The following is a 21,597-nucleotide window of genomic DNA, read 5'->3' as shown; positions in this document are numbered from 1 at the left end:
GAAACATGAAACATTTCAATATTTGCATTAGACTACATAATAATAATAATAATAATAATAATACGTTCAAAGTGCTGTGGAAAAGGAAGGGCAGACATCCAGCAGATTTTTTGTACTTTGTAATGTAATCCAGACAGACAGAAACAGGCTGTTATCATATTTGAATAAACAAATGAGATATGAGGAAGTGTCAACAAATATCAGCACAGTGTGAACACATCCCCATCTGCACATAAACACACCCTGCTTTACAAGATTATTTATCTGAAGGTGACCTAAATAAAGGTACAGTCCTAATAGTCTAATAGTCTGCACAGTCTTAATACACATAATAATAATAATAATAATAATAATAATAATAATAATAATAATAATAATAATAATAATTTACATCATCTGATCCAAAGTATCTAAGTAAAATAGCCAGATTATTTAGTATATACAGAAAGTCACAACACTGTACATAATGAATTTTGTATAAACAGGTATTATTATTATTATTATTATTATTATTATTATTATTTACATCATCTGGCCCATAGTATCTAAGTAAAATAGCCCGATTATTTAGTGTTTTTATACAGTCACAGCACTCAGTGTACATACTATACATTTTGTATAGACATGTTTATAAATAATACATACAATGATACAAGTAAAAGAACATAAGCATTAATATACACATAAATTAGTAAAAGTACTGATATTGCAAAATGGTTTCAGTTTCAGAATAAAATGTATTATATTATTGGATTATTATTATTATTATCATTATTATTATTGATGCTTTCATCACTTTAAATGTTGTTGCTGTTATAGGGAGGTAGCTCATTTTCATTATTGTATATACTGCTGGGTTGTTTAATCTATAATAACCCAGAATTGAATTTAAAATTCTTCTCCTCACTTAAGCAGAGTGACGAGCATCTGAAAATGACACTTACATAAAATACTTGAGTGAATGTTCTTAGTCACACCACTGTATATCAGAATACGTTATCCAAATCCGTTTTTTCAATCAATCTTCATTTCCCTCTCCTCAGTGCTCTCCTCTGTCCTGTGAAGTGCTGACATGGTGGCCACTGTGTTTGGGGGTGTTGCTGGGCAACAGTGAACCTGTAGAGGAAAGTGTATCTTATCTGTAAGCTGAGATGCAGCAGAGGACTGCTGTCAGGAGGACTCCGAGCTGAAGGACTCATCCGTGGTTCAGTGCAACAGAAAATACAAGAAGACAGACACAAAGCTGACAGGTAGGTTTCATCGGATGACGTCGCTTTATAAATGTAACTAGAAAACATTCAGACACTGAATAACTCCACCAAGACATAATCCTATTTATTTGCTGTGTTTGTAACAACAAGACAGCAGATGTGAAGATGGCCTTAGCCAGTGGTCACTGGCTGGAGAAAGAAGTGAGGGGTGAAGCCCCGAGTCCCAGGTGGGTCCCACTGTTTTCATACCATAATAGAGGAAATTATCTGTGGTCTCTGCAGCTCAGTTTGGAGCCATGTGATGATATAAACTATGTCAAGGCTTTATAAGAGGGGCCATAGAGGCCATAATTCATTCTTCGCTCTCACATATACAAAAAATACCTCTCACATTCACAAATAATATGTGTATAGGGCTATTTTATTTTATACAGTCTATTGTATAGGGCTGTTTCCACTACCGGGCAATACCCTGAACCCTTTTGTCAGGAATTTTTTGTCCCTGTAGAAGAGCAGGGTCTTTTTTTTCTCCCCTGAAAACAGCCTGGTTACTGATTGGATAGATTGCTAAGCAGGATGTGACGTAGTACTCGATGCCACAACAACATGTGCCATTTGTAATAGCCAACGAAGCAGTTTTGCCAACTTAGCGACTTTGTTGCTATAATTTGCAACTTTTCGGCTCTTCTTAAAGAGCTGCGGGGGCCGGTGGCTCGTTAAGAGGAGTAAGAACGAGTCGAAGCGGCACATTCCTCCTGCAGCAGTCTCTCCCAGCTAGTGATGTACCAATGAAACCTCATGAACCATTTTCATTATTTTCTGAGTCCACTAGATGGTGCTATTGGTTTAAAGAAAAAGGATGAAGCTATGGTAATTGAGAGTGCTGTCAGCTCTTTGTTGAACAGAGAGCGCCATAGTGGACTCAGAAAATAATGAAAATGGTTCATGAGGCTTCACTGGCACATCACTACTCCCAGCTGCAGTCACAGAGCTGGCTAACAGTTAGCTCTGTAGCAGTACAGTGTGTATGTGCTGCTGCTGCTAGGTGTTCACTTAGCGATCTCTGTTTGTTTACAACAAGCACCAGACACTCTGTGCACAGTAAGCGATGCTGTTAATTCACAATCACTATGTTTATGATCAGCAGAGACTCTGTGCATAATTAGCCATGCTGCTTTGTTTATGATCAGCTGCTGACTTTGTGCACAGTTAGTGACAGCGGCCACAGTTGAGTCTCCCTTGTTTATTCCATCGCGACAATTGAAAACCATACGTCACCTCCAGAGTCTCTAAATCCCTCTGGGGGCCTTTATGTAATGGAGACACACAGAGTGAGCGGACGTTTGAGAGGGCGTGGCCTGAGACTTTCCTGGTGGCCACTTTCCCCCCTAAAGGAAACAGGCTTCTGTGAGAGGTAAAATTATGTGTGTGAGACAAAAGAATGAATTATTGCCTTTACGACCCTCATAGCTTTACATGGAGTGCTGTTGAGATGGAAATGGAAGTGGTGGCTGCTGTTACATGGACAGACTCCTCGTTACTGTCTCTGTCTCCTGTCACAGACAAGGCCATGCTGTAGCTGTGGCAGGAAATGTGGCCTTTCTGTTTGGAGGAGCCTCCAGCATCAACCAAGAGGTGATGTTTGCATTTCCAAACAGTTTTAATTCAGGTAGAATTAGCTAACGGCAGACTGATTCACATTTACACACAAAACATTGTCTGACACATGGAATCTTGATGGTAAAAGTCTGCTTTTTTTCCTCTCATTTCTTTCAGGAGGACATCCCTGTTTACTACAGTGACTTCTTCATGCTAACAGGTACAAATTAAAAATGCTGTTTAACGCCCACAAATGTGATAATGCTCACTAACGTACACTACAAGGTAATTTAACTTTTTGGGTGTGAAAACTATACGAGTCACATTAGCCTGTTATTCAAATAAAGCCAGCAGCTGGATTTTGCACCCTCGGTCAGTATTAGTAGGCCTATTGTGCAGATTTTTATTACATTTGTGGGCGTAATTAAATTCGCGGGCATTACAAGCTGTCTGATTTTATTGTATTCTACGGAAGAAAAAGTCAGATTTGGTCCTCCACAGTGCATCACAGGTAGTTCAGCAGAATTACAGACTTGAAGAGATGAACTATTAACAAGAGATTTTGTTGTTGTATGTAGTTTCTCCTGATGATGTGACGTGGGAGGAGATTCCTCAGAGCGGAGAAGTTCCCTCAGCCAGAGAAGGACACACTCTTTGGTAAACCACAGCACTGATGCTTGGCATGGATGAATGGGAAACAGCACAAATACATTTTCTCCATCATATTACAGTTAATCAATGGCATTCTGCATTGACATGTAGAGGGCAAGGTTATTATAGTTAACGAAAACTAACAAAATAACAAAAACTAGTATTGAAAAAACATTTTAGTTAACTGAAATAAAAAAAGAGAGTTTTAAAAAAAACAAAACAATAACTAACTAAAACTGTATTTTGTGGTTACAAAACTAACTAAAACTAACTAAGTCTTTGTCTACTTTTTTAATTCGTAAACCTTTTTGGTTGATATAAAATTGGGGCTGAGATGGATAATAAAAGGAAATAAAGGCAACACTTATTGTGACTCTATTGAATCTTGCACCCAACAAATACCCCATTACAAAAAAACTAAAACTAACACTGAAACTAATAAAAAACCCTAACTAAAACTAAGCATTTTCCAAAATCTAACAAAAATTCCAGCAGGGGGTGCTGACAGTGGCTGCAGAAGTTTTTCTTATCTTTTTGGGTGGCACTGTAAATTAGTGATGGCCAAATGAAGCCTCGTGAAGCCTTGAGGCTTTCCATCCAATTGCTTCAGACCTCCCCCTGCTGGTCAAAACCTTTATTGTCATTTCAACTATTTGTGATGGCCTCTTGGCTGTCTGCAACTGTGTCAGCATGAGAATAATAACTGCCAAGAACAGTTTAATTTAATTTTGCGTGGTTCATCCATTCATCTAATCTTTTTTGATTCATTTATGGCTAATGGTTAAAGTCTATTAATGTTAAAAAAAAAAAACCTGTCAGAATGATTTCAGTCAATGTTTGAATAAATCCAATAGGACATGAGATGAGATGTTCGTTAAAATAGTTGCAGTGTTCTCCAAAGATGGGACAATGATTGTGCTAATGAATACTGGGTAATTAGCCGTGTGCTAACTGTATCCCAAATCGGACACTTCAATCTCCTCGCTGTAAAACAATGGGGGCTTCTGGGTTTTTCGGGGGAAATTGGATGTTTCTGGGTAAGCCAAATGAATGACAATGTTATCAATCATCGTTATCATCACACCCGGACAGTAGAGTAAAAATAAAGATGTACTTTTGAGTAGTGATGTGCCAATGAAGCCTCATGAACCATTGTCATTATTTTCTGAGCCCACTAGATGGTGCTATTGGTTTAAAGAAAAATGCTGAAGCAATGGTAATTGAGTGTGGTTTCAGCTCTTTGTTGAACAGAGAGCGCCATCTAGTGGGCTCAGAAAATAATGAAAATGGTTCATGAGGCTTCACTGGCACATCACTACTTTTAAGATCGTCACCCGAGTGTTCTTACTGCTTTCTCTCAGCATTTTTTCTGTCATATTGTAATTAGACATATAAATCTCCATGTACATAAACTAAATTTCACACTTTGATTGTTAAATATGTATAAATCAATTATACCTACACTGGTGGTGGCGATCTTATTCAAAATGACCTTGAAAACACCAGAAAGTGCGACATTGCAGATGTGTCTGATTTGGGATACAGTCTCTATATGTTCAAATATCACGCCAACACTCACGCGTTTCATAAAAGACTTCCCAGATTTCTCCACACACGCTCCGAAGCCTCGGCACATTCCGTCCCATCACTACTTTTTGGATTACACTGTAAATAAAACTTTGCTTTTGCAACCTGACAGTGTCCTGAGTCTGCCTCCTACAATTTAAGCCATTGTGGTCCCACTTCCTAAAAAGTACCCTCTAAGGTTCAGCTCCTGCACAGCTCTTGGTTTGGGGAGAAAAATGTACCTATTTTGGACCTCAAAGAGGTACATATAGACGTCCAGTAATTAGCCCCATTGGAAATAGAGCTACAGTAAGATCTATGTTTCTAATAAAGTTCATACAATATCTTTTGCGAGATGACAGTATAGCTTCATCTTGCTTTTTGTTTCAGTGTTGTGAAAGGGAAGCTGTATCTGTTTGGAGGAGTGTCCAGCCCTGACGCCACTGAGTGTCTCCCTGGAGTCCACAGCTTCGATATCGGTGAGGATGTGATGTCCAGCCTGGTTTGTTGGTGTTGTTGCTTTAGTGTTTAAGGAAGAGGATGAGTAGTGTAAAGCCAAGCAATGTGATGTGATGCTATTTTCTTTCTCTAACAGTGTCTCTGACCTGGGATTGCTTGGTAATTGGGGGTGTGGCGCTCAGAACGCTGAGACACAGCTCTGCCGTCGTGGGAGACAACATCTATGTGTATGGAGGCATTCTGGGAGGGAATCCAACTGACGATCTCATGGTCTTCAACACAGGTCCATACATCATCATCTTGTTTAAAGGACCATGCTTTTGCTTTTTTATGTTCTATCCTGAATACCTTCCATCATTTCACTAACAAGTACCACACCAACAGATGTATGAATTTGGAATTGTTTAATGTGAAGTAGAGATGGGCTCTCTCTGACTGAGTAGGAGGGTAGAGGGATGGGGTGGAATGCGAGATGTATGAGAGGATGAGGGTAGAGGAGAAGGAGGGGAAGGGTCGTAGGGATGATGGGAGTGATGGGGGATAGGATGGGGAGAGGAGTCATGGGGATGAGAGGGTAGGGAAGAGAAGGATGCAGGGGGTAGTTGAGGATCGGAGAGTGGTGCTCTGAGGGTTGGACGCTTAGGGAACGTGGGGAGTCCCGTCCGTGTGGGGAATGGAGCCGCCTCTGGGTGAGCCTTGGCACGGGAATAGCCCCAGGTTCCTGGAAACCAACAACAGAGAGGGGAGTTAGTATGATGATGATGGATAAATTGACAAGGAGGAAGAACAAGGACAGGAATAAAAGGGGTCATTTTGGGTGGGAGGGATATGAAAAACGTAGACCAAGAGGAAGGGAATGGATGAGGCGTGCTTAAGTATATTAGTGGCGGAAATTGGGTGTGTTTACGGTGTGGTCCTTGTTCCTGAACTTAGTTATAAAACTTCATTTCAAACCCTCCATCAGCTTTAAGATTGAAGGACTTTCTTCTCCTTGTCGTAAAGAAAGCTGATCTCACAAAATTATGTGGAATGACCATAAGGGCGGCTGTGGCTCAGTTGGTAGAGCGGGTTGTCGTCTGATCGGAGGGTTGGTGGTTCGATCCTTGACTGTCGCAGACTACATGTCCAAGTATCCTTGAGCAAGATACTGAACCCCAAATTGCTCCCGATGCTGCGTTCGTCGGTGTGAGAATGAATTCCCAATGGTGGCAGGTAGCACCATTTAGGGTACGTGTGTTAGGGTGTGTGTGTTAACCGGTGAATGAGCGCAGTCTGTAGTGTAAAGCGATTTGAGTGGTCGCAAAGCAACTAGAAAATCGATATATAAGTGCAGGTCCATTTACCATGACTAAAGACAAATACATATTCCGCAAGAACAGACAAATTTGTTCTCTCTCCCAGGGCTGCAAGAACAGAATTACGTCCCTGGGAAAGAGAACAAATTTCTCTATTCTTGACACATCATCTGGGCAAAACTTTCTTGCTTGGTGTCCGACAACTATTGTTTGATTGGTCAGAAATTTTAATATGAATGAGACAACCTCCCAGGAGTTCTGCAGTGGAGTTTCTCGTGAACTATGAAATGTCCTGCCCAGAAAGAACTTTTTTCTTGTTCCCGCCACCTCGAGAACAAGAAAACATTTCTCTGTTCTTGAGTAGTATGTAAAGGGCTTTATTAACACAGAATTCTGTGCTGGTTGCACTCAGTGGCCAAAAATGACCCATATGAGCGTTTTGCAGCTTGCAGTACAGCGGAGTCGTCTACAAATAGCTCACGTCATTATACATACACATACGGTTCTAAAGAAGGCTGCAGTTTCGGTGAATCTAGGATACAAAACCACTGATCTTGGTTTAGGACCCAAAACTTCCTGGTAAGGCGTTATAAATGACAGTTTGAACAGTATATAAACATACAGAAATGTGTTGAGAAATACATTGAGGAACCCTTTAAAATTAAATTATCTGACTCCAACACAAAATCCTCACCTATTTCTCTGCGCCGATCGGTTGATGGGGAATGATGAGCAGGAGACATCCCAATTCTCAGTTTAACTTTTTTTTTTACATGTAAAACATTTTATTACAATACATCAAGAAACGTGCAGTTACAGAGTCCCTGGGTTGAATCTACACATCCCTGATTACACAAAGGCTGGTGAGTTCATGAAGGCTGGACGCAGTCTAATTTCCCTGAACCCTTTTTATAGCCTGACACAAGTTTTCTAAGAATGTAGGTTGATCTCTCCAGAAGGTGCCTCCTCTCGATCCTGTGATTTCATTTGTTTATTCAATTTGTCGACACGTCAAGCAGAGAAGACAGTTATCTTTCCGCTCAACACACCATGTCAGTGACTTGACTTGGAACAAACTTTCAAATCACAAACTCCTGCCTTAAAATGACTTGCAGAGATATTATTGGAGACACAGATTTTGCAACAAACAATATCCACATAAAATATATATATATATTTATGATAATAGAATCTTACTCTAAGTAGGGCAGAGGAAGTTTAAGCAGATGGAGTAAATGTATTTAGAGTAAATGTATTTAGTTTAATCATAGTTTAAAAACAATATTAGCACATGAGCATTGTAGCAAAGCATCTTGCATGATTAATCTATAAATGCACAGAGAGAGGTTACATACACAGTTAGCAAATTACGCATGCATAGATAGTGACGTATGTCAACAGATAGCGACCCCCATCCACGGAGACAGAATAACAGAATATTCTAACAAATGCCTGAAGTGAAGTTGTTGCAATGGTGACGTGAGCCATTGAAGGTAGGTAAAAAATGTAAGTTGCGTAAAAGTCGTTTACTTTTGTTTTCACATGGGACACAAAACCTGTTCTAATGAGTGAAAGTCAGTCATTTGTTCATTCAGTGACATTGTTAAACCAGGGAACATGTTTAATTGGAGTAGAATTTGGTGTTAAGAAGTTGTGGTCATATCACATAATTTTGTGAGATCAGGCTGCTAAACAATTCAGCCTGTAACAAATTTGAGTATGCCATTTAGTTTCTGTGCTTTCTCTGTTTCAGCGTCTCTCACCTGGACGCCGGTAAAAACTAGCGGGTCGCTGCCTCCTGCCCTGTAAGACACTTATTAGTTTCACAGTGGAAGGAGTTATTACAGGAATGTTGAATCTCATTAACCCTTTGATGCACAACATATTGACCCCCCTTCTAATGCACAACATGGGTCAAAAATGACCCGCATTCATTTCCCATGTTATTTAATGCTTGCTGTGAGTTTCTGAGTTTCAAAAGCTCTATCTTTTGAAATCAACTTATTTTATGATTGACTATTCTAAGTATCCTTTAAATATCTTGTTTTGATAACAACAGATCATTATTTCCATTTTGCCTCTCATACTTTATGAAGAAAAAAGTTTTTGTATTATTACATAGCTAACTACTTGGCTAAGTAGCTTGCTAAGCTAACTTCTTAGCCAAGAAGTTGGCTAAGTAGTTAGCTTAGCAAGCTACTTAATACTTAGCCAAGAAGTTAGCTAAGAAGTTAGCTTAGCAAGCTACTTAATAATAGCCAAGACGTTAGCTAAGTAGTTAGCTTAGCAAGCTACTGAGCTAAAAAAATGGATACCGGACATTTTTGACCCATGTTGTGCTTTAGAAGGGTAGTGACACAAAAACGGATTTTATTAAAAAATGAATACAGGAAAACATACAATTTGGATGTATGATGATCAAAAACAAACTAATTGAGGAAAACCTGGAACGATGAAAATAATTTATTGCAAAGATATTGAACATAAAAACTCCACACTGACAGTAATTTTAGCAATTGTGTCATTGTGTGTGTGTGTGTGTGTGTGTGTGTAGGAGTGATCAGAGCTTTGCTCTGGTCGGAGATCAGGTGTTCATGTTTGGAGGTCATGACGCAGCTGGAGAATTCTGTAAAGACTTTCATGTTTTCAACACAGGTAAACACAGATTCAGATAATATAGAAATATATAAAAATCCTTTAAGGGATTATCGAGTTTAAGTTTAAGTAGCGTCTAATCTGCCAGTTGTAAGTTTATTTTGACTGAAGCATAAATGCTTTTGATTGGGAATAAGTCTACACTCTATCTGTGTGTTGAAAATGTACAGTATTTATATCTTAAAAGCAGAACTATAATAATAACTAGAAAATTTCCTATGGGGAAATTCTGAAAGGGCCACGGGGGCTACTGCCAGTGTGTGTACACTATGATGAGATTCTTCAGAGATTTCAAACTATGTCCTTTAACCTCAAAATGTGTGTGTGTGTGTGTGTGTGTGTGTGTGTGTGTGTGTGCAACGTGTATCTGGAGGAGTGTGCGCGCTTACGTGCGCATTTGTGTGTGTGTGTGTGTGTAGAAAAAGTTACCTGTGTGTGTGTGTGTGTGTGTGTGTGTGTGTTTGTGTGTGTAACTAAAATCACATAAAGTTACCTGTGTTTGTGTGTGTGTGTGTGTGTGTGTGTGTGTGCGCGTGTGTGTTTGAAGCATGTATATGCTGGTGTGAGGAGTGTGCGCGCTTACGCGCATGTGTGTGTGTGTGTGTATCTGTAACTGTGATCACATCAAAGATCAAAGGCAATCAGAGCAGAGCAATCAACAGAATCAACTGCCACCTGAATGTTCCGGAAGAGTGACAACAGCCAGAGGTGGACAGACTGGAATTTCTGGCCTCGAACAGAAAGCATTTTTGGCAAAACCATAATACCTATCATTGATCCGACTTCACTTTGGGCGCCCTGAGTTCTTCCTGAACGTCTACATATTCGAATTTATTTTTTTGACAATTTTTTCTCTCCCTCGACACTCTGGCGATGATGTCACACACTTTGACACGAACATTGCGTGCAATACACACCCATTATAATCTCTGAATTTCTCCAAAAATGATCATGGTCATTGAACAGGGATTGATAAAAAACTATATGACCTATCGAAACGTGGATTAATACACCGATACACAAGACTTGTGTCTACTGTTTAAAGTTTAAATGGAATCTCTAGGTGAAATTATGCCGGAGAAATAGACGTTTAAAAATCTCCAATTATTGTTCTTTTTCGCTCATTTTTTTTTGGCCGTCCCATTAATTTCAATGCAAAATTTGTATTTTGTAGAGAAAAGTGATAGCACACCGAGGGCTTTGCCCCGAGCACTGGTCCCTTCAGCTATTGCTGTATGGGACCAGTGCTCGGTGCGATTGCCCCGAGGCCCTAGTTAAGTTGGTGATAAATTAACTGATTTCCCTTTAGTATAGTCAATCCTGGACCTGGTCTTTCATACAAAGTGTAGTCTTTTTAAGCTTTTACACACCCTAACATTAAACAGTCTGACTTGTGATTTCTTACACATGATTTGATTCTGAGTTTTAGTTCCTTCTGTTTTTAGAGAACTTGGTGTGGCAGAAATGGGAGGTGAAGGGAGAATCACCTGCAGCCTGCAGCGGACAAACACTGACTGCACACCATGATAAAGTACGTGCGCGCACACACACACACACACACACACACACACAAGAGGAGGAGAAGGAGGAGGAGAGAGAGAGAGGAGGAGGAGGAGGAGGAGAAGAGAAAAGAAAGGAGGAGGAGGAAGATGAGAGAGAGAGAGAGAGAGGAGGAGAAGAGAAAGGAGGAGGAGGAGAAGGAGAGAGAGGAGGAGGAGGATGAGGGGTAGAGAGAGAGAAGGAGGAGGAGCGAAAGAGGAGGAGGAGGGATAGAGAGAGAGAGAAGGAGGAGGAGAGGAAGAGGAGGAGGAGGAGGAGAGAGAGAGAGAGAGAGAGAGGAGGTGGAGAGAGAGAGGAGGAGGAGAGAGAGGAGGAGTAGGAGGAGAGAGAGAGACAGATAGAGAGAGGAGGAGAGAGAGTGAGAGAGAGGAAGAGAAGAGAGAGGAGGAGGAGAAGAGAGAGAGAAAGAGAGAGAGAGAGAGAAAGAGAGGAGGATGAGGAGAGGAAGAGAAAGAGTAGGAGGAGGAGGAGGTGGAGAGAGAGAGAGGAGGAGAAGGAAGAGAAGAGGAAGAAGACCTCAGTTCATAAAATAATAATTTTACAATTTAGCTATTGTTAAATAATATTTCTATCCATACATGGATTATTTATTGCCGTTTTAATTGTACTGAATGTAACTTTCCTCTGTTTCATCTCATGGAGGATATCTATCTGTTTGGTGGCAAAAGCAAAAATGAGGATGGCACGGTGACGTCTTCCAACGAAATCCATAAACTCAGTATCTGTGAGTGAGACGCTGCAGATTAACTGACTATAATGATCATATAATTATTCTCTTAATATTTCACATCGTGTCTCTTCAGCTAAGATGAAGTGGAAAGTTCCTCTGTACGTTGGGATTCCTCCGGCCCGACGCCACGGACACACCGCCTTCATCCACCACAGCCACGTCAGTGTGCTGAAAATAATATAATATCTGTTTATTATATTTATTATTTATTTAATATTGAAATATGCTGTGTCTGGCTCACAGCTGTATGTATTTGGAGGGAAGAATGAGGAGCAGGAGTTCAATGACCTGAAGGTGATGAAGCTCATTAACCCCTCGGAGAGACAACCAGGTATATTACTCACATTTATCTTATTAATATACTACTAATTAAAGCAACAATCTGAAAGTACCGGACAGAACGTACACTGTAAAAAATGTCAGAATTTACAGTGAAAAACTGCTAAACCATGACACTAAAAGTCCGTAAAATGATAAATGGGTTAATTCAGTTTCAGTAACAATGAAACACCGTAAATGTATATATCAGCCAAAATAGTATTTTTTACATGTAAAAAAAACCAAAACATTACTCCACTGTAAAGTACACTGGCACCGTGTTTGTAGACAAACATATACTGTATACAAGCCATCATTTTATCATTTATTTTTTGGAAAAATACTTTTTCTCACTGTTAAATGTACTAAAAACCATATCTCCAACAGAAATATACTGTAATATTTAATGGTAAAATGGTATAAAGTATTTTCTGATCAATTTTATGGCAGAAAAACATTTCATTATTGATGGTAAAATATGGAATAAAATGTCTTAAACAGGTAATTAACAGTGCTAATATAATTTTACCGTAATATTAGAAAAAGTTGCACCGTTTTTTTTACAGTGAATAACATCCTTATGATTAAGCTATTTTTACCATCAGTGGAGCTGAAATGGAAAATTTTTTCCTACACTGTAAATAATCGCTGTGAAACCTACAGTCAGTTACTGTATTATTCACAGTTCATCACTTTGTTTGATTTTTACAGTATATTGTTGTATATTTTACAATAAAAATGTCTCCTTATGACAAAATTGGAGTAGCCAAAGCATTACTGTGGAAAATTATAGTAGTTAAAACATTACTGTAGAAAAAACACAATAGACAGTGTAGTACTATGAAAAGTAAAGTAGACGTCTATATTTTCCATTTTTATCATAATTTTGATCAGAATCAGTCCTATCTAAATGCTGTTTAAATAATTAACTTAAAGTAAAGTTTTTCATTCAAAACACAATATGGAAATCAATTGTAAAACAGTAAATGTATTAATATTATTTGTTTTAGTGTATAGAGTAATTACTTGCAATGACTAGTTATTTCAAATTATTTCAACTAGTTATTTCAAATTATTATCAAATTAACAGCATTGTTTACTGTGCCGTATTGCCATATACAGTACCAATAAAAATCACAATGTTTAACTGTTTTTTTTATTCTTACAGTAAACAAATCAGTACAGTAAACACAGCTAAAAAATCAGTGTTTAATTTTTTTTTATTTTACAGTAAAGAAACCAGAATTGTAAATAAAACTAAAATCACAGTGTTTAATTGTTTATTATTTTACAGTATAAAAAACAGTACTGTAAATAAATTGTTAATTGCTGCCAAAAAGTTACTGTAAAAATCACAATAAATTCTTTACAGTGTAAGATACTGCACAAAGAATTTGGCCTTTATTTAAAAATTGCATATAATGGCTAAAAGAAGAACTGTATGAAAGAAGTGGGCACAGCCTCCAGGTTTGAAAAATGAAATGAAGCTTCAACCTGCATTCTTTCTAATGAACTGTAGGGGGTGACTCCACTGCCTGAAAAAAAAAGTCAGATTGTACCATGGACTGTATATAAATAATGGACGTAATGACCGTGACATCACCCATTGGTTTGTGGCCCGTTGGAAGCATCGAGTTCAGCGTTACACTCGTCGGCATCTTGCGTCGCCATCTTGTTTCTGATACGGGGAGCAGACCATATCTGGACTGTGGAGGAGGAGAGGGGTCTGATCACTAACTATAGCCTCTCTACACCTCAACCTGACTGAGAGAAGCTGCTGCTAATTTATGTTAGCATTAACTGGAGCATTAACTGGGATGTTCGTTTTGGCTAGCAAAAAACAAAACCAAAATGTATGTTACTGACCTCAGAAAACTGAGCAGCGACTGTCTGTTAGTCCAACCAAACGCTGAACAAGACATTTTTACTGAACGAAACGTTCAAATAAACTGTCATTAAGTTGTCATGGATACGCATTGCTCTGCTTCTCTCCTGATGACGGCTCGCCTTGTCAGTGACCTGTCAATCAAAGGTAGCCACGCCCCAAATCATACAATTCTTTATTTTCAATTTTCTTCTAAATGGGGCCATTCTTTACACTATTAACATAAAATTGACTTGGATTTCTATCAGCGATTGAGACCATAGTGTCCTATAAAAAAATTCTGAGGTAATAATAATAATAAGTTTTCTCTTTGTGTATCGAAATTAATGGACAGAAAAACTTCTGCAGCAGCCGTCAGCGCCCCCTGCTGGAATTTTCGGTAGAATGCAGCTGAAGGCACTTCCTGGTTTGCCTCCCTGCCCAGACCCGGAGGTTGCCACCTGGATTGTACCGATTTAAATCAGAAAATGACTCTTACTCGATTTATTACCTCAGTTAAAATGTTCCTAATTAGTTTATGGTCTCAGTCTTTAGTTTCAAGTGTTCTTTAATACAGAGTGATGCTCATTTTATAAGTTATGGTCCCATTTAGAGTAAAAATAGATGATGAAGCAGGGTATTTTGTAGAGTGTGGCTGTGTTGACTGACTCGTTTCTACACTTTTGAGTCTAATCAGTGATTTTGTATTTGAACTCTAAACCTTTCAAGGTGTTTTCACTGAATCAAAGTTAATTTTAACATTCTGGTTGCCAAAAAAAAAGTCTTGTTCAGCATGTGGCTGTTGCTCTCAGGACTCATCTGTTAGATCCTTCAGATTGGTCGTTCACAGACCAATGGGTGACGTCATGGCGGCTATGTCTACTTATTTTATACAGTCTGTGATATAAAACTGGAAACAAAAGACTGAGTGACGATTGTTTCTCCACAGTGATGAAGGAGATTCTCTCAGAGTTTGGTCTTCAGGGAGTCAGCCACAGGTCAGCAGCTGCTGAGCACACTTGTGTTTCAGTTTCATTATTGTGTGTGAGCAGTGTGTGTCTACAGTTTTAGCTTCTTGTCACGCTCTGTTTGAGTCTCATATCTCAGTTTTGACACTTTGGTTTCATTGTGGTTTTGACCGTTAACAGCTTCACTCCCACAAAGGTTCCTAATGTTCGCTATGAGCTGAGTGAGTCTGCTCCATTCAACCAGTCCAGGAACACAGCAGCTAATGCTCAGGTGATGACATTGCACACGTCACTGGTATTTCACTTTCCATACTTTGTCACAGGTGTTGCATGTTACATTTCTTCAAGGACATGTGCTTGTTGTAGGTTCATAGGAACCTGGTCTCAAAAACATGGCGGACAGTTCTCTCATTTTTAGTGAAAAAATTAATATTTTGACTTAGTTTCTGCAAAAAAATGGATTTTGATCCCATTTCTAGCGAGAAATATGTGTTTTATTTTCTAAATCTTCACTCAGTGAATGTACATAATCACTTTGTATGTTGGAATAGCCACGAGATATGACATGTCATTAACTTACATTGCAGTAAAATCTGTGTCAGTTTCACGGAAATTTGAGTGATTCCGTGGCTATTCCACGGATTTTAAGTTAAGCGAATCCGTGGCTATTACACGGATTTCTGTGAGACCATGTTGGTTCATAGTTAAGGTTGGCAGCTGTTTGAGAGTTAGAGGTGTCTCACATTATTAGCAGTAGTAGTTACAGCACTAGTATCAGATGTAGTTGTAGCAGTAGTCCTGGTTGATACACTGCCTATACTCATACCTGTCAAGTATCCCATTTTACCCTTCTTTCCCACCGTCCTCCCGTATTAGTATTTTCCTATAAATCTCCCGTTTTTTAACCAGGCCCGGGCGGAGTAAAAAAATAGATAGATAGATAGATAGATAGATAGATAGATAGATAGATAGATAGATAGATAGATAGATAGATAGAGAACAACACAATTAGATAAAAATTAGATAAAAAGAACAACCTAGGCATACTTCAAGCAATAAAATATAAAATAGAATAAAAAATAAAGTGTCTAAAGAAGGAGTATGTATTAAGGAGTAGAATTCCAGTGCAGAATAAATATGAATATGCAGTATAAAAATGTTGGTGCCGTGAAACAAATAAGGTGCAATGGTACACCTGGTGGAGCACATATACATAGTGAGCGGGTGACCCAGGTTCGAATCCGGCTCAGAGCTCTTCCCCTTTCACTCTGAACATCTCTATCAATAAAGCTATAAAATGCCCAAAAAATATATTTTAAATAAATAATGGATGTAGTCACCGTCATCCATAGAGTTCTGACAAACTGATTAATCCAGGTGTGTCTGATTATTGTTGTCGGGACAACTGAGGTCAGGCACACCTGGATTAATCAGTTTGTCCAATAATGGCAGACAGGAAACAAAGCAGCTGGCTGAAGTTCAGGAAGTAGTGCAGCTCTGCATAAAGCCAACTGTAGTTTATAAGTGGTTGACAAGTGGTGATTTTAGCTTTCTTGTACACCTGTCCTAAGATGTAAGAGATACTGGAGCTTGGTTAAGGTGGGTGCGGCGGGTGCAGGAAAATTTCCCTTATTTTCAAATCCAAAACTTGACAGGTATGCCTATACTTTCTCCTCACTCTAACATTAACACAGGCAGTTTGATGTTTCCTCCTGCAGGCGTTTGTCCACAGAGACTTCAGTGCAGTTCGAGATCAGGCCATGAAAATGATCCAGACAGCCTTCACTCTGCTGGACCAGGAGTTCCACAAACTGGATCGGTACATGTTCATGTTTGTTTAAGTTGTTTAATGTTACTTTCACAACCCAAGATGTTTCATTAGATAGAATCAGAGTGAAATTGATACATTTGGTTCGTTTACTATTTAGTCTGACTTTTGTAGCCAGTCTCAAGTGGTCATTCGAGGAAATGCAGTTTTTGCCACTTCTGCTCTGGCTTCATTTTTTGGGAAGGTTGCCGTCTGGTCACACGAGATCATTTGATTGACTGATTAACTCTCTGGATATCCGTATAACTATAAAACCTGTCGTGTTTTCCTAACGGCTGAGTTTCTTTTTTTCCAGAGAGAAGTCAGAGTTGTCTCAAGCTGCTGCTGCTCTGCAAAGAGATAAAGATGCGCATGAATCCTGCAGACAACAACAGCAACAGGTTCATCACTCACACAATACTAATATATCTCATTTAATCCATTCTAAGATGCTAATGCCAGCTTAGTTTACCTCATGTTAGCTTAGCAAAATGCTTCTGTGCATGTAAGCAGAGTCAGCATGTCACAGATGGTCTGTGTGTGTGTGTGTGTGTGTGTGTGTGTGTGTGTGTGTGCGTGTGCGTGTGTGTGTGTGCGTGTGTGTGTGTACTTGTACTTCCTACAAAGTGAAGACCTGTTTTTAACCAACATAGTGAGGACATTTTTGCAAAGTGAGGACATTTTGGCCGGTCCACACTTCTTTAAAGGCTTTTTGGAGATTTAAGACTTTATTTTAGGGTGCTGGTTATATTAGGTTTATGTTAGGGTTAGTTTTGGGCATTTAGTTGTGATGGTGAAGGTTAGGTTAAGGGGTTAGGGTAAGGGGCTAGGGAACAAGGTTATTACAGTGAATGAAAACAAAACGAAATAACGAAAACTAAAATTGAAAAAACATTTTCATTAACTGAAATATAAATTAAAATGAGTTTTTAAAAAAATGATAAATAACTGAAACTGTATTGTGTGGTTACAAAACTAACTAAAACTAACTTATAGTGAAAATGTCCTTTTTCGTCCTTGTCAACTTTTTTCATACACAATGAAGATGGATCAGACAAAGGAAATAAAGGCAAAATTTACTGTGACCTCTTTTAATCTCCTACCCAACAAATACACCCATTACAAAAAAATTCAACTAATAAAAACTAAACTAAAACTAAAGCATTTAAAATAAATACTAAACTAAAACTATCACTCTTAAAAATTCATTAAAACTAAATGAATTTGAAAACAAAAATTCACAACAAAAATAAAACTAAAACTAATGAAAAATTCAAAACTGTTATAACCTTGCAAGGGAATTCACTGTTACAGGGCTCTCAGCGCCTGTGTGTGTGTGTGTGTGTGTGTGTGTGTGTTGTTCATTCTGGAGGTCGGCTGTACCTTTGAATACAGCCTTGAAGAGGCCTTCCTAACCAAAGTGCTGAAATATCAGCAGCTGAAGCAGATTATCTCTCAGCTAGGATACAAATGTAAACTTCTAGTTTTTATAATTGGTAGTCTGGGACATGTGCACAAGTTGGTTGTGAGGGGCCTTCAGATGGCCTGAGGGCCTCTCTAAAAGAAGAGCTAAACAGTTACCGAGGTACTGCTCAGTATCGGCTATTATTGGGAGCCGCTCAGTCTGGAGGAGACGATGTTTTCTGTATCCTTGAATGATGTCTATAACAGCCCTCGGCATCAATGAGATATTGAGAGTTCAGCTGGTACAAAATTTTATTCTATCGCCGAGCACCGTGAAACTTTCCTCCAAGCAGTAAATGGCAACAGGTTCACCAACCAAACTGCATTGAGCTTTGCTGCTCTCTTGCTTTTCTGCTCTTTGTTTCTCTGCTCTACCTGACCTGCTCTTTGGCCTCGTTCAGACTGCCAGCCAAAATCCAATTTTTAGCCCATCCAGATTGGAACTGGATGGATCTTTTGAAGTCCGAACAGTCACAAATCACATGAAATCCGATTTTTGCAGACAATCAAAACCACCTTCGGGAGGTAGTTTCAAATCGCATTTGGATAGATGCGTCTCAGTCTGAACCTCCAAACACTCAGATCGGTTTTGACTGTCCGTGATGTCACTCTACGCGGCACGCGTATCGCGGGCAACGTGGAGACGAGGTGTCCACCGGCAGCCGCGCCCTACTCATGCGGGCCCGATGGGGGCGTCCATCCGCCCGGTTTCTCCCCTGGTGCGTCTGAGATGTTCTGCACCTCTACTGGACAGTGATAAGGCCAATATCCACCATGTTTGTTGTTGTTGTTGTTGTCGCAATTATATGACGTATATTACTACAGCAACCTGTCAGATTAGTCAATAATGTGGCCCAGTCTGAACAGAGCCATATCCGATTTGGACACTTGCTAAAAACAGTGTGGACAGTCAGCCCTAAAAATCAGATTTGAGTAGGAATCTGATTTGAATCAGTTTCGCCTGCAGTCTGAACGCAGCCTTTGTGTGGCGGCCCAGGTGAATTTGGCAATCACAGGTGTGTGGCAATTAACACTACTTATCCACATTCCAGGGTATGTGGTGAAACCAAGAACATGAATAAGACATAACCCGAAGAAAGAGACCAAAACAAAAAACCTGGAACATGAATGGTGCATAAACAACCACTAACACGCCCACCAAATCATAACATGATTGAACTTAACCAAACAGGAGTTACTCATGTATGATTTCACAGCTGGCCAGAAACTCAATCTGCAGGTCACCATGTAACCAGTCAACATTACAGTATGTCTGATAATAACCTAATCACCTACATCTTGCTTTGCTTGCATCTTGTGTGTGTGTGTGTGTGTGTGTGTGTGTGTGTGTGTGTGTGTGTGTCAGGAGCTGCAGGAGATGCTCGAAAGACATCGATCTCAAAATGAGGCATGGCTCCGAGCAAGAGCAGAGGAGAATGACCGAGAGAGGAGGGAGCTCTGCAGACTCAGAGTCAGTAAACACTAACTTTTTTTCCATTTCCTGCACAACAGGAAATTGACTTTTCTGTCTGGTGGCTGAACTGTACACAAAGGTCCTCAGGAACATTACTTGCACCTGCAACCTGCACTGCTAAAAATACAGTCATCTGCTCTGTTGAAGGCCTTCAGAAAGACATAATCAGTTTTGTCTGTTCATTGGAAATACCGTTTTTCTCAGTGGCTTTGGTGCATTTCTCACATCACTATTAACATTTGCACAACAGTTAGTTCAACCTCCACAACATTTAGTCATTTGTGCTCCTCATAGTAGCAGTTTCTCATTCCTAACAACACGTTACAAATGATTTTGGACAGTCATCAAGTGCTTTCATACAACTTTCTGCTGTTTTATAACATTATCATTGTTTATGTCATGTCAGTCAAATTAACTATTCAACTAATAGTCCTCATTTCATTGCTTGAGTCATTACATACAAAAATGTTGAAATAGTTGTCAAAAACTGTCAAGCAAATTTTATACATTTTTTAAATCTTTATTTTTTACTGAAAATTTCTCCTAAATTGAATAATTTCTCTGAGGTGAGGCTCAGCTTTCACTGATGAGAAGGCTGTGTGAAGCATTAGTTGAACCTGGACACTGGACTGTCACAGCTCGACCCAAATGGACGCCATGTTTGTTGTAAATAAGGCTGTTTTTTTCCTTTTGCACAATGCTGTAAACAAATTAGAATTGCAAAGAGCATATGAAGTAAAAATGTGAAACATACATATTCAGTGTGTTTTACTCAGTTACCTCACTAAATACAGTAATGTGTAACTTTACTGTAGTTTTCAAATGGCTGTGTAAATAGTATATAGTCTGTCTGGAGTATTTTCAGGTAGCGTCACCAATATCTGACTTTTTAGCATTGAAAACATATCCAGAGTAAACTGTCATAATGAAAACATGACAGAGACATCTTGTTCATAAACATGGTGTCAGGACTTTTCATCTTGATGACACTTTCATTGACATGAATACTTGCTTTTGAGGAATGAGCTATGATCCATTTTGAGACAGTGACACACTTCTGCAGGTTATCAACTAGGTTTTGCAGTTTGTACTAATTGTTTTGAGAAATGCATTAACTGTTGTGCAAATGTGAATAGTGATGTGAGAAATGCACCAAAGTCACTGAGAAAAACTGTAAAATTCACCAAGATAATCAATACACAAGTGCTTCTTCTTCTTCACTCTGTATGTCTGTCTGTCTGTCTGTCTGTCTGCTGGGTCCTCAGGAGGAGGTGGTGCAGGAGCAGGAGCGGCTGAAGGAGGAGCAGAACAGCATCCAGAAACGCAACGAACATCTTCTGTCCATCATGCAACAGTTCAAAGGAATGTAGATAGATAGATAGATAGATAGATCCTTTGGACCCTGGCATTCATCCTGAATGACTCTTTGTGTATTAAACTTTCCTTCAATAAAAACATATTGCTAAAGCCCTATTTGACTCATTAACTTATTTATTTGGATGTAAAATAATAAACAACTACAAAATTTCTAAAGAAATTTTGATTGTGTGCTTGCCTCTGGCCCTTGATTCTCGTTGATTAAATCAGCAGTTAAACAGGGACTCTGTTCACAGACACCTCATACAAGTTTCTAGGACAAACGGTTCATTAGTTAGTAAAATGGGGCGTGGCTAATGAAAAGGGGCGGGGTAATCAACCACCAATTAAACAGGAACTCTATGCCGAGTAATCTGATACCTTATACAAGTTTCTAGGGCAGTTTATTAGTTATGAAAGGGGGCGTGGCTAATCAAAAAGGGCGCGAATTTATTAAATATTGTTATGTAGAACTGGTCAGTGATGAACCATCATCATGCATGACAAGTTTGAGGCAGATTGGACAATGTATGGTCAAGTTATAAGGTCTCGTGGTTTTTTTAAAAACACCATGTCCGTTAAGTTAGAATGTCTGTCTTGGAGGAGCAACCAGGTGGCCA

The 21,597-nt window shown here is 39.2% G+C and overlaps 1 protein-coding gene across 1 annotated transcript; it reads left to right on the top strand.

Annotated features, from left to right (window-relative positions):
• The first annotated feature begins 1,376 nt into the window (after positions 1-1,376).
• Positions 1,377-21,074, top strand: zmp:0000001301 (uncharacterized). The gene is made up of 18 exons (XM_059357670.1): positions 1,377-1,438; positions 2,774-2,846; positions 2,988-3,030; positions 3,389-3,467; positions 5,418-5,506; positions 5,623-5,769; positions 8,535-8,586; positions 9,336-9,436; positions 10,882-10,967; positions 11,639-11,720; positions 11,800-11,885; positions 11,970-12,057; positions 14,858-14,906; positions 15,057-15,147; positions 16,595-16,695; positions 17,000-17,084; positions 19,514-19,618; positions 20,887-21,074. Exons 1-18 carry the CDS (start codon positions 1,377-1,379, stop codon positions 20,989-20,991), a joined length of 1,524 nt encoding a protein of 507 aa, XP_059213653.1. The 3' UTR covers positions 20,992-21,074.
• The last annotated feature ends 523 nt before the right edge of the window (positions 21,075-21,597 follow it).

The sequence above is a fragment of the Centropristis striata genome, chromosome 19 (assembly GCF_030273125.1).
Source record: "Centropristis striata isolate RG_2023a ecotype Rhode Island chromosome 19, C.striata_1.0, whole genome shotgun sequence".
NCBI lineage: Eukaryota > Metazoa > Chordata > Actinopteri > Perciformes > Serranidae > Centropristis > Centropristis striata.
Note: the sequence above shows the minus strand (reverse complement) of the source record. Positions and strands in the feature narration are given on the sequence as shown.